The following is a 14677-nucleotide window of genomic DNA, read 5'->3' on the forward strand; positions in this document are numbered from 1 at the left end:
ATCTATGCTTTATGGTTAAAAAATTATGCGTACTATGTTCTGAGGACTATTCATGGGATTAGATTTTTAGGAGATTTGAATTTCATTTATTAATTGTTTGGCTTATCATTAAATATTTTTCTTCATTAATTGTAGGTATAAAGAGGCCATCACCAATTTCGAGAATTGCTCCTTTCGAGAAATTTATTTTAATTTTAATGTGAATCTGTATATCTACCTTCTTCTTTTTTTAAATTTATTTGCATTATAATTTGAAGTGTTTTGTATCTGCATTGGAGCTCGATTGAATTTGAATTCACATAAAAAAGCTTCATAGTAAAGGTTAAGCGCTCTCTATTAAAGGTGACTTGGGACTGGTTGTTCAATTTTAAGATTGTCATTACAATAAAGTAATAGTAACTTATATTATGATCAAGAACTAAGTCTTTTTTGAGTGGACCTGAAGAAAATATTAAAGATATAATATGTAAAAAAATTGGAATAGATGAAACAACAAATTCAGGTGTACTGGCTCATTGTAAGTTTTAATTATATGGATGGAATTTTCTTATTAAGTGCTTGCATGGTTTATGTTTAATATTTGTAAATTATATGGCATTTGAAGTATAATTTTGTAAACGGGCTATTTGAATAAGTGAGTTGCTGCTTACTATTGTTTTCCATTCATTTCATGTTTGATCTTATTCTTTCTATCCTATAATCAAACAAAACACAAATATTCATTTAACTAGTCTCAATTAAAAGGAGGAGTGCTATTTTAAAACTCTATTAAGGCATGAAACCTAAAAAAAACTCTCAAAAAAAGAGTACTTGTTGGCTCAATTAGTATCGGTGTAAAAGAAATTACACAAAAGTGTCTTCCGATGTTTTTTTTTTTTTTAGTTCGTTTCAATATCTTTTTTTTTTTTGAAATAGAATTTCTAACTTTTCACGTAGCATGTTTAAAACTACAAGATTAAATTATATTTTAATATATTTTACATGTCTATAATAATTAAAAGAGACATTAAAAAATGTATGGTGAATTATCATGTTCTTCTTCATGTACATTTTTTATCTTAAAATTAATGTTGATTTTTTTAATTTTTTACTTAACAATATAACGTACACAAAATAATTTATTTTTTTGATATTCATTTTTGTTAATTAACAATATACACGTGCAAAACACGTACATCTAAACTAGTTCATAATAAAAGCATGAAACAAGATAGCACATCAGAGATAAGACACTCACACATTAATACCCTGCACTAATGTACCAAAGGCACCCCACATGCACTAGCCTTCTATCCTAATCCGCGTCCATCACACCTTTCTATCTAGGGTCATGTCCTCGATAAATTCGAGATGAATTTATATTTTGGGCTCTCTAACTAATGTCATGCTTGGGCCGATGTTTCACTGAAACACTCAAGTGAAAATTATCTCATATATACTTATTAGATAGTTTATTGTAACTTATTACACTATTTTTTCTTAATTATTGAATTGTATTTTTAATTGCAAGTTATAACAAATTTAAGTATTATTTATTTATTTTTATTTAATTTTTTTATTTTGGATTTAATCTTATATTTATCTTAATACTCATATTTATTTATTAAAATATCAATATCTTAGATTACCGCATTAAAAGTGTAGGTTTTAACTTTTTCAGAAAAACTTTCCATATACTTTATATTTTAATATATAATATTATTCTATATGTATCCTAATAGATTTCATATTTATCTTTTAGATAACACTAGCATAGGTTAACGTGCAGTCTTAAAAGTGTAGGGTTTAACTATTTGTTGATTTCTTTATGTTTTTTTTATTATCTCTAGTAGTTTTTTAAAAATATTTTTCAACTATATTTTTTTGGGTATAAATTTAATATGTTTATTGCTTTTTTGATTGTGAAATCATAATCAATTAGTCGGACGAATAGTAATTTAACTTTGTATTTTTATATATGAATTTGATATGTTTATTGATTTTTTTTAAAATTTTAAAAAGTTTATTGAATTTTTTTTTCAAGTGTATATTTTCTATATTTTTGTAATATGTTTCTTATGTTTGCTAGTCATCTTAAACAATTATTATTTGATGTATCCCGTGAAATGCTCATGATATTTTTTAAAACTTGAATGAATATCTATTCTTTAGTATATTATTATTATTATTTTTTTGATATTATATTATTTAAATAGGAGTAAAAAGAGGAGAGATAATCTCAAAAAAAAAAAAATCCTTAAGAAGTGAAAACGTGTGATATGTTTTTTTTGCCCACATTTCACTTCTCCGGTTTGAAAAAGGAAATAAACTGTTTGATATGAAAACGTTTTTTTTTAATTTTTTTAAATAATATAATAATCTACAATAACAAATTTAGAGATAAAATAGGGGTGGATGAAATCTGTATGTAACAGTTTTTTATTTTAAAGGATAATTTCAATTTCAATTTTTATATATAAAAAAATATTTTTTAAAAGTAAAATCGCTATTTTTTGCAATCTTATAAATATTGTTATAAGTTGCAATAAACAATCTAAGATTGTATATATACATTTTTTTCCCAATACTCAAATCTACTCTAATATGTAGTACACTTAAGAATCGTCTAGTGCAAGGTATAATATATGGATAAATAATTTCGAGATAAAATTTATTTTATTTTATGTTTGGTGTGAATATTTTATTTCATGTTTTGTGTGAGATATTAGTTACTATCGAAATTATTTATCCAATCATTTACACTATAGTGATGAGATAAGTTATACCATATATATGATGAAATAACCAATTCCGAGATAACTAATCCCGAAATTAATTATTTTGGAATAACTCTTTCCCAACCAAACGACCCAGCCCACTTTCTTTTAGTTAGTCTCAGAAAAATGATACATTTACTTAGTTAGTAACAATTTAAGTTTAAAGTAATCAATTTACCCTCAGTAAAATTATCAACAACCACACAAACATCTTAGACTAATTTAGACCACAAATTTAAGAAGAAGAAAAAATTAAAACTCCGTGTCAAGTTAAACTAACTCACATAAATTGAGATGGTTAAAATATTTCTTTTATTTTATTTTGTTGAGTATATCAAATTTTTGCATAGATTTTGCCCCTATTTTGAAGTGATTTTTTAATTTTTATCCTTAAATATGATGGTCTTTTATTTCTATGCATGTTGCTTATTTAGTGAAAAATTGAGAATAAAAATGCGTTTATTTTGACTTAATTCGTTCGGCATAAAATTTATAGAAATTAAATTATACAACATAAGTTGTAAGTATTTATATGACGTAATTTGTTGAAGGTAAATTTAGAAAGCTTTTATCTTGCTCAATATAAGTGCCATAAGAATAAAGTTAAGATACAATATGACTTGTGAATTTTAAAATTAAACTTTTGTCTCAATTGACATAATTTCTGTAGAAATGAAGTGAAGTACAACATAACATATACTATAAATTTATGCCCCACAAAATAACTTTTGTTATTTTGGTGTCGGGAATATTTTTCGCCATTTTTTTTTGTTACTTAACAGTGCGGAAAAACAAAAATTAAAGATCACAAAATTAACCCTCACCCTCATATAGGAGCATTTGCGAATGACCCAACATATCTCACATACAAAACTATTGGGATTTTATTATAAAAAATGCAATCACAGTTGATCGGTAGTTGTAACCTCCAACTCCCTAGTTTCCGGCAGAAAATATCTTTTATGGCAGAAAAAAAAAATCCCAACCACAATAAATTCATTGTTGTTAGTTTTGATAATGAAAGATTTAGGAATAATACAGATTGCATGGAAACTAAAACGTAAAGCATCAAAAGCAGGCAAAAACTTATACTCAAGAGCACATTATCATCTTATTGTGGAAAAACAAAGCATTGTTCGGTCAGATTTCGATATTGAAGGTCTGGCAAAAATAATACTCATTTGTCTACTAAAGATAGATAGCCTGTCTAGACACTAAGAAATTCACAACTCCTCAAGACCCTTATACAACCAGTTTTGAGCTTGAGCACAAAATACTGCGAATGAGATGGAAAAAATAAAACTCATTTTTAGAAAGTAGATCTATAACATCTTTTGTCTCTCATGAACTATTCAATTTTGCCTAGCATAATCATCTATTTCTTCACTTCCTCGTATTCAGCCTCTGGTGGTTGATCTCCTCCTTGTGAACCTCCGGATGCACCACCAGAACTGCCACCACTCATGTGCTCTCCGATCTTTGAGACAGCTTTGTTTGCTGCATCAAGTTTTGCCTTGATCTCATCAACGTTCTCAGTCCCCATCGCTGCTCTTAAGTCGGAAACAGCTGTCTCAATTTCGGTGACCACCTCCTTGGGGACCTTGTCCCTGTATTCATTCAAGCTCTTCTCGATACTGTATATGCTGGTGTCTGCGCTGTTCCTGAGATCAATAAGCGTCTTGCGCTCTTGATCCTTCTGTGCATGCATTTCAGCTTCCCTGACCATCTTGTTAATCTCATCTTCAGATAAACCACCGGATGACCGTATGGTGATCTGCTGCTCTTTGTTAGTAGCCTTGTCCTTGGCGGACACAGTGACCATTCCATTTGCATCTATGTCAAACGTGACCTCTATCTGAGGCATACCCCTTGGTGCTGGAGGAATACCTACAAGTTCAAATTCACCCAGAAGCTTATTATCAGATGCCATCTCACGTTCACCTTGTAATACCTTGATGCCCACTTGTGTTTGATTGTCCGCAGCAGTGGAAAACACCTGAAATACAAGAGGAAGCAGTACACCATAACCACTACATGAAAACAAGCATAGTTTACACGGGAGACAAAAGTCATGGACAAGCATGTGTCAATCCTTCTCCAGATCCATATTTGAGATGCTAGGTTGCAAATCTTATATTAGCAACGATGGAATAGAAACAAGGAAGACAGTTTGACAAAGAAAAATCACATCAAAAGTTAAAATTTTACTTCAGTGGATGTAAATTCTTGAAAATTGTAAAATTTTTATAAACATGGCAACTGTCGCACGCATATTTCACAAGAAAAAGGAAAAAAATTATATGGATCTTGGAAGGAAGGAGCACCCACTTCTGGCGAGACTATGCAATAATAAAATCAACAGGAGACCACATTTAGATCCAACAACTAACCTGGCTTTTCTTTGTGGGGATGGTAGTATTCCTGTTAATTAACCTAGTAAAGATACCTCCCAATGTCTCAATACCAAGAGATAGCGGAGTTACATCCAAAAGAAGCAACTCTTTAACGTCACCACGGAGAATACCACCTTGAAGTGCAGCTCCCATGGCAACTGCCTCATCTGGATTGACACCTTTGCTTGGGCTTTTACCAAATATCTCAGAGACTACTTCCTGCACCTTAGGAACCCGTGTCATCCCTCCAACAAGGAGGACCTCATCCACATCTTTCAATGATATCCCAGCATCCTTCAAACAATTCTTGCAAGGATTCCTTGTCCTCTCGATTAAGTGGTTCACCAATGTCTCAAATTTTGATCTTGTCAATGTGATATTAAGATGTTTAGCCCCTGATGCATCGGCTGTGATGAACGGCAAGTTAATATCAGTTTGAGATGTTGATGAAAGCTCTATCTTAGCTTTCTCAGCTGCCTCCCGAAGTCTTTGCAGGGCAAGCCTGTCTTTTGATAGGTCAATTCCCTCAGTCCTCTTAAACTCGCTCACTAAAAATTCTAACAAGGCATTGTCAAAATCCTCTCCTCCTAAAAAGGTGTCACCGTTGGTTGCCTTGACCTGAGTGGAAGCAGAGAGATGAGTTTGGACAGGGGAAAAACAGAAAGAAACACAGCTTTAGAAAGTGCCGCGAAATTCACTTACCTCAAAAACACCATTTGATATCTCCAGGATTGAAACATCAAAAGTTCCACCACCAAGATCAAAAACAGCAACAAGACCTTCTTTGTTGTTCATACCATAAGAGAGGGCAGCTGCAGTAGGCTCATTAATGATCCTTTGCACATCAAGACCTGCAATTCGCCCAGCATCCTTTGTTGCCTGCCTTTGAGCATCATTGAAATAAGCTGGAACAGTAATCACAGCTTTGTTAATAGATTTCCCTAGGTAGGCTTCCGCAGTTTCCTTCATCTTTGTTAGAACAAAAGCTCCAATCTGGCTTGGAGAATACTGTTGACCATTTGCTTCAACCCAAGCATCTCCATTGGACCCTCTCACAATTTTGTAAGGAACCATCTTCATCTCCTTTTGTGTTTGAGGATCATCAAAGCGTCTACCAATTAGACGCTTCGTCCCAGAAAGCGTATTTGTAGGATTGGTAACTGCCTGACGCTTGGCCGGTGTACCAACAAGCAGTTCTCCCTTCTGATTAAAGGCAACCACAGAAGGAGTTGTTCTAGCCCCTTCAGAATTCTCAATGACTTTGGGAGTCTGCATTAACAAGAGAACCAACGAATGTTAGATAACCCACTGAAGCCATCGTACAGTACACACTATCTCAAACGTAAACTCAACAAAAGTTTAGCATTTCAATAGGTCTAGTCCTTACCTTCCCCTCCATCACTGCAACACAAGAGTTGGTGGTACCCAAATCTATTCCAATAATTTCATTTCCAGCAGGTTTGGAGCTGCAATGAAAGGCAAATAAGATTGCGCACAAACAGATACAAAATGAAAAGCGATGCTTCAATCCACATACCTAAATGGTCTAGCCAGACCAGCCCATTTAGCACCAACTGATGGACACCAGGAAGGCTTGGTGTTGGAAGCAAACTGCACAAACCAACAAACAACCAATAAAACATGAAGGTTAGCTATCAAAAGCTAGGGAATGAGAAACTACTAGCAAGATCTTTTAGGCCAATCAACTACAACTCAATTCCAAACTAATTAATATCCATTCTCCTCTATTCAAGCTTGTTCCATATCGTCAAAATTGTTGAATGAGAGCAGAACCATAATAACGAAGAGATAACTCACTAATAGCCAAGTCTAACAGCAACAACAGTCGATATTCACCCTTCCTTTAATTTTCTCTTAACATCTAAACGCAAAAAACTTTTCATAATATAAGAGGGAATCTATGGCAGCTATAACATATATTAATATATCTAACATGGAATTACAAACTAACAAATTTGACACTCTTGTTTTTAAGAAGTAGAAACTTCACAATTTTTATCAAACAACATTTTTTTATCAGAATAAAATTAGGTAAATCAACACTTTAGACGATCAAAGATATCATCTTAGCTAAGCGATCAACAATAAAAATCTAACTCATCACAGAAATCTAAAAAAAGTGAGTAATTTAACCAGAAATGTGAAATTTTATTTCATTTTCATTTCAGTTTAGTGATTAAAAAAGACTAAATGATTGACGGTTACATTAGAATAGTAAGGATCTAAGAGAAGAAACAACAGAAATGAACTCACAGTTCTATAAGTGGAGAGAGAAGAGGTAAATTCGCGGCGACGGAGAGATCTGAGCAAGGCGGCGGTCGCCATCGGAGAAACAAAGGGAACAAGAAGACTAATTCGTAATTTGTGTTGACGGAGTTTTTTCAATTAGGGTTTATGCTGAAGGGTTTAAGAGAGGAGGCGAAGAAATAGGGAGAATGAGATGCTTGTAGAAGGGTTGGAGTTATTGTAGGCTGCGTGGCGGCGTACGGGACAAATAACTACCGCCTCCTTCCTATTTTACTTGTTTCGAATTTTCTAATTTAAATTTTTATTTTATTTATTAATTTTTATTAATTAAAATAAAATAATTTTTTTTCTATTTTTAAGAATTAAAATATAAATATTATTTAATTAAAATACTATAATAAGGTGGTTATATTATTAATTATTTTTCTTAATTAATATACAGTGTCAAATTAAAACGAGTAAAATATAATGGAGGGAGTAATAGACCAGAATGTTCTAGATGCATGATTCGAACGACGTAGTTTGTTTGACAATGTCCATGCTGATCTTGCTGGGTGCATTTCTACCTCTCATTTATATTTCATTTTTAAGAATATAGTAATTTCATTCAAGGAAAAAACAAAAAATTAAGTAGTAATATTATGTTTTCCTCCAAATCTTCTTACGAGTCGTGTAGTACAAGGTATGAAATGCAAGATTATTTTGCATTGTATTTAATTGAAAGAATTAGTTAGTTTATAAATTATTTTATCTTACTATTTTTATTACAATGATGAAATAAAGTATTCATATATATTGTGAGATAATTAATCCTAGAATAACTAATTTAGGAATAACTTGTCCACAATCAAACGACCTTTCGGTATTAATTAATTAACTAACTTAATGTACGTGCTTTGCACGTGTGTCTCTCATCGATGAATAAAAATATATCCATAATAAGAACACATTATTAAAAGCTAGAAATTAATATTAAAATGTATTTAAACAATCAAAAAAAAGAAATTTAATTTAAATCTCAAATTTCAATTATACCACTTAGATTGAGACAAAAGAAATGATCTAAAAATTATAAATCTCTAAATAATTTTTCTCCCAAAAAGTTGATCAAACGCTCACTTTTTAAAAAATAAGAACGTTTAAAAAAATGACTACTTTTAAAAAGAAAAAAAAATGTTTGACCAAAGACTTGATAAGAGAAACACATGTACACCTTATGGAATATACTAGTCAGATGTACGTGCTTTGCACATGTATCACGTTAATTAATACTAATAAAGTTATGAGAAAAAGCACGTGTGTCGCATTAATTAATACTAATAAAGCTATGATAATAAATTAAAATAGTATAAAATTATACTATATAAACGTAATATTAAATTACTTTCGTATAAATCAATACCATAGTCTTTGACTAAATGAGCATTTTCATATCGTGTATATAAATGAACATTTTTTTATCGGTTAACTCAAGAAATCTAACCGTTAAGGACCCACATTGATGAGAAATCTCTTATTGATTTGGTTATCGATTTAGTATAACAACAACATATCTAGTATATACCCATCAAGCGGTGGTTATCAATTTAATATGTTTAGAAATTTAAAACTAAACCGATGATGTATAATACTGAACTATAAATCAACCGATGATGGAATACCTTACAAAGGAGTAAAAATTGTGGCAACAAAAAAGAGAATCATCGCTCTCGTTATATAAATTTAAAATTTTCGGTAAGATAAACATTTGATTTTCACTGCTGCTTCATTCGGCGGCAACAAGTTTATCCTATCCAATTAATACAAAAATTTATTAAAAGGGGATAAGTCATTGTCAATTGTTGTTTCTGTATAATTCATATACAGTCTTAAACTTATCACTGATGATAATGAATGACAGAATACGACTTCAATTATAATCAAAATAAAAAGAAAAATATAGTAGAAGAAATGACGACTTTTCTTTGTTAGAGTTTGATTAAAGCATTATTTAAATAAAATTGTAGAATCTTTTTTATATATATAAAATAAAATTCTAATTGTTTTAGAAGTCCAAAACATTTTCTTTGAAAAAATAAATTATCTAAATATAATAGATTGTTCTTTTTATTTCATAAACTACCTATCAATACTAAAATAATATATGGATTCCAATAAAAACTTACAATTTTTTATCTTTTTGTTTATTTTTTTTCAAGATGTGTTGCTTTTTTATTTGAACGTTGTATGTTATCTTTTATTTAAATAAAATGGCCCAAGAAAAAAAAAAGTAAAACTAATTGTATTTGAAAGGGATACTTATGATTAGCCATGTTTACATATATTAACTTTTTTTTGTTAAAAAGGTATTACTTATCAAAAATATATATTTACTTTCCGTAAACAATGAATATAAAAGATTTAGCACATATAAGTTCTAAATATTAGTGTCATAATTAAATATTTATTTTTAAATGCTTGAAATATGTTATATACGCATATCTCAAGTCAATTAATAAAAGAATATACAAAAAATAAATTATTACTAAAAATATCAATTAACTTTAAAATAAATAAATCCATGAAAAAACTCTAACTTTGGCTTATATACAAAGAAACACAAAAAAACAGATAGTAAAAAAGAGGTATATCCCAATTTTGAATAAAAAAACATGTTATTAGTTGCAAAGCATCATTTATTGGAGAAAGTTATTTTAATTGGGGAAAAAATAAAAAATAGCAACTATAGAGTCTTAATTGTAACTTTTCTAGCGACAGTTTCAAAATCACAAAAAATAGCAATATGTATTTTGTATTTGAGTAAACTATTACTAGTTAAATACATATACAACAGAATATTATGTTCCTAATATAATGCAAATCAGTTTCAGTTTAAAATGAAAAAAACGGTTTCATAATTTATGGCACAATTAATTGACAGATTCCCTTACCTTTTAAAACTCTTTTTTTTACATCAATGTTAAATTACAACAATTAATTCAAATTCAAAAAACTTTTTCAATAATCAGAAACTAAAATTAAAATCCAAAAGACAGATTCAAATTTAAAAAAGTAAATCTAATCAGTTAGAGTTAAATAAGGAATGAAACTGTTTCTTGATTTATGTCACATTTAATTAAACAGATTCCTTTACCTTATATGACTCTTTTATTTTTACCTCAGCCGTTAATTTACATCAACATAATTCAAATTCAAACAACAATTTTCATAAACAGCAAATCAAAGCTAATTCAAAAAATAAAGTGCTTCCAATATTTTTGATGATCTTTAAAAATTTTGAAGAAAATATTGAAAATACAACTCTCCAATTACAGGTATCAATAAACAAATTTGATTATGTTTGTGAATTTCATAAAAAAAAATATCGCGAGAATTGCTGAAAAACTTGCAACAAAGTTGCGTAATAGTCGTGGAATTCCAAAATTTGAGATTGTATATGAATTCTATCAGTTCTCAAAAAAATGATTTGAGCGAATTATTTCTTTCAAATTTAAAGTTATTCATGTCGTTATTTAATTTGAAACTTGAGATACAATTGTTATACGATAAATTTGAATTTTAGTCGATGATAACTAATATTCAAAAAAAAAATGTTCATGTTTGTTGGAATTCATTTTGCATTTTTGTATATACGAAATAGTTATTTTTAAAGTACGTATTTTAACAGCTATATGTATTTGACTTTATATATTTTAACAGTTATATGTATTTATAATATACATATACAGTCTATTTATGTGTTCACTGTTTGTTTCAAATGTTTCCACGTATATGTATTTATATTATACATATGCAGTAATTTATATGTTGTAATGAAAATACATATACATATCATAAATATACATATGTTGCTTCAGAATAAATACATTTGATAAACTGGAATGATTTGAATTATCAATTATTTTTTAGAAATTATTCTTGTATTAATAATTTCAGGTTATATCAGCCTCAGAGTATGTCTATACAATCCACGACATGGATAAACATTTTATCGTTTGTCTTAAAGAAAAAAATGTTCTTGTCATGCATTTCAATTGGACAAGATACTGTGTGTGCATGTTTGTGCAATACTTGATAGCAAGAGTTTTCAAAAGGGATCATATTGCTATTACCTATGCAAGCTAAAATTTGTGTTAAGAATGTATGATCTTCCCATTTATCCTCTACCACACAAAATGAGTGGATAATTCCACAGGAGATATTGGAGGAGATAGTTTTACCCTCAAAATACAAGCGACCCCCTGAGAAACCTGCAAAGAAGAATCGTGAAAAATCAAGAAGAGATATGTTTGAAAAAAATAAATTATTGTAGTTCATTCATGATAGATGTTCATGTAGAAAATATAATAAATGATGAGTTTACTGATGTATTCAGTCAAAGAATAATTGCTTTATTTTTTCACTGATTATTATATGATTCTAAATTTTGATAATTTTTTTAATGTTATTGAACTTTTTGTAGTTAAATTGTTGCAAATGCAATCATTAAGAATGTAGTATACAAGACGTGTAACATCATTTATTTATATTTAATGAACTGTACGTTACACAAGTCAAATTTATAATCTAAAAAAAATACATATGAGAATTTAATAAAAACATATGGCAATCTATAAAAAATAAGAATAAGTTAACATACATTTATGTAATAAATAAAAGTAATTAAGAATACATATAATGACTTATCAATTACATAACTAAAACTTTAAATACATTTATTTTTTTATTTTTTTTAAAAAACATATACATTAATCATACATTAATATGCATTATTCATAGATATATATACATATATGAAAAAAAATCTATGAATAACTCATAAATAAATATGCTTGTGTGGTAAAATACATATGGATTAAACTGGACAAATATACATACATATGGATGACCCAAAAAGTATATATTCAAACAAATATATATATATATATATATATATATATATATATATATATATATACGCATCATAAAAATATATAGACTTATGTAAAACTATACAATAATTATGTATTACTCAGAAGTATATGTGCAGAATTGATAAAAAGCGCATGCATTGCTCAAAATACATATGCATAAAATGAAAAATACAAATGCATAACTGAAAAATACATATAGTGACTGAAACATACATATTTAATGCTGAAAATTATATTCAAAACTAGAAAGCACATATTCATACCAAAATATGCATAACAGTAGCATAAACTAAGCACGAACAACTGTATTTTAGAAATTTAAACATAAAAAATCTAACAATTACAGCAAAGAAAATATTAAGATATCAATTTTCAACATTAAAGCGACTTATGAAACCTAAGAAATATTCAACTAAATCTTAGTCTACCTAAAGTTCATTATTGTAAAATACAATAAATTCAAAATAATCTTCAAATATCATGCACTTTAATATCTTCTGTTATCCCAATATCCCTAAGATGCCTCATTGGTGCTTCATCATCACTTTGTGCCTTCTCTTCTTCTTTCCTCGGACCATAATGCCACAGCATTAAAGCATATCTCGTGTGAAGAAGATCTAGATCAAAATCAATAGTTGGAACACCGTCAATAGTTGAAACATACACATGAATTACTCTTGCCATGTATATTTTGAGAACGCAACACCTATACAACATAAAAATACAATTATATATCTAAACAGTGCAGTATATGTATTTAAGAAAATACATCATAAAAGTTATATTACTAGTCCATATCTAAGTTATCAACACATCAAAATACAAAAATTATCGTCACCTGATGTATGTAAAAAAATACATTTCAACAAACAAGAACTACATAGCATATTCAAAATGTAATGACTACCAAATACAACTTAACATAGAATAAAATTCTTAGAGGTAAACATAAAAACATATATCTAAACTGAATGTATTTTCAGAATACATATTAGAATTATATTTCAACAAACACATATGTATTTTGTGAATACATGAATTGTACAATTAATTTACAAGAACAGAGTATAACAACACATATACAAATTATATAACAATTGTATTTTCAGAATACATAATACACTTCTATATAAAAATATATATACAAAAACCTTGCCATTGATAAATACAAATATCTTACACAAATTTTAGTACCATACCTCCTCCACCTTTGCTTATTCAGATTCATAATCTGATGCAACGGGATTTGCAATTTTACTACATTTTCCATTTTCATCCGATTTTCTCCTTTTCACTGGTTTTTGAAATTTTATGGATTTTGGGGATGAAGATTTTGTCAATGCTCTACAGTCTTTTCAGGATTGTAACAGTGCTTCGATCTCAACTCTTCAACGATAACACCTTCGTTAGACAGAATATTAGTAGAACCCAAGTTAAAATCTTCGTCTTGTGTTAAACCAAGACTAAACAATGGTAGTTCATCGGAAACTAAATTCTTTGATTGATTTTCTCTAACTGAACTACTACGATTTGCATGTTGAGCCATTATACATTAACTCGTACAATTTCAACAGAAAAAAAAATCAAAAAAATGAGTTTCGCAAATTAATTTTGAAAAAATGGCGACACGAAAACACCTTAACAGAAATTAAATGGAAAAAAATAACATGCATTAACTAAATAAAAACTTATCTTAAAAAGTGGAGATGATCTTTATCAAGATGTGGGATTTCGTGTGGAATTTGGGGGAATTTGAAAAAAAAAAAAAGGAAGTTTGGGGGAAGTGAAATAGGTAAAGTAGAGTAAAAATAGGGAATTGAAAATAAGAGAGTAGATTTCACGTGCTTTTAAGAAAAAAGGATAAAATATTGCTAGTTTTTTTATAAGTTGTAATTTTATCAAACTATTGTTATTTCTTGTAATTAATATCTTAAGGTTTCTAGTTTATGTAATTTTTCCTTTTAATTGACAATAAAAACTAAAATTACCTCTGGAAAGAGTGTTTGATTATATTTTGTATGTATGATAACAATTGGAGCTTGAATTCGAAAAAAAAAACAGAAAAAAGACATCAAATTCCCCCTAAACTTGTCGCCAAAATTTACTTTAGACTCTAAACTAATCGGGCAATTATTTACCCCCTTAACATCTTTCAAGTAAATTAATTTCAACCTCAAAATCAAAATCCTACTCTCACAACGGAGAGTACACTACACACGCCCCATGTCATTGCCAAATCAGTGTCAGTTCATTGCCACGTAAGAAATTATAGTTTTTTTTTTAAATAATCCTACGCACATACTTTATATGTATATATATATATATATATATATATATATATATATAT

The 14677-nt window shown here is 28.9% G+C and overlaps 1 protein-coding gene across 1 annotated transcript; it reads right to left on the reverse strand.

Annotated features, from left to right (window-relative positions):
* Positions 1-3842: 3842 nt before the first annotated feature.
* Positions 3843-7707, reverse strand: LOC107840141 (heat shock 70 kDa protein, mitochondrial). The gene is made up of 6 exons (XM_016683887.2): positions 7424-7707; positions 6687-6760; positions 6537-6615; positions 5852-6418; positions 5147-5767; positions 3843-4752 (listed from the first exon to the last, which is right to left on the reverse strand). Exons 1-6 carry the CDS (start codon positions 7493-7495, stop codon positions 4132-4134), a joined length of 2034 nt encoding a protein of 677 aa, XP_016539373.1. The 5' UTR covers positions 7496-7707; the 3' UTR covers positions 3843-4131.
* Between the last annotated feature and the right edge of the window lie 6970 nt (positions 7708-14677).

The sequence above is a fragment of the Capsicum annuum genome, chromosome 8 (genome assembly GCF_002878395.1).
Source record: "Capsicum annuum cultivar UCD-10X-F1 chromosome 8, UCD10Xv1.1, whole genome shotgun sequence".
NCBI lineage: Eukaryota > Viridiplantae > Streptophyta > Magnoliopsida > Solanales > Solanaceae > Capsicum > Capsicum annuum.

Excerpts from the sequence above, each read along its gene's own strand:
- LOC107840141 (XM_016683887.2), bottom strand. The coding sequence starts at position 7,495 with ATGGCGACCGCCGCCTTGCTCAGATCTCTCCGTCGCCGCGAATTTACC. Across the intron at positions 6,616-6,686 it reads GGTCTGGCTAGACCATTTAG|CTCCAAACCTGCTGGAAATG; the intron begins GTATGTGGATTG and ends CTTTCATTGCAG. Across the intron at positions 5,768-5,851 it reads TATCAAATGGTGTTTTTGAG|GTCAAGGCAACCAACGGTGA; the intron begins GTAAGTGAATTT and ends GCTTCCACTCAG.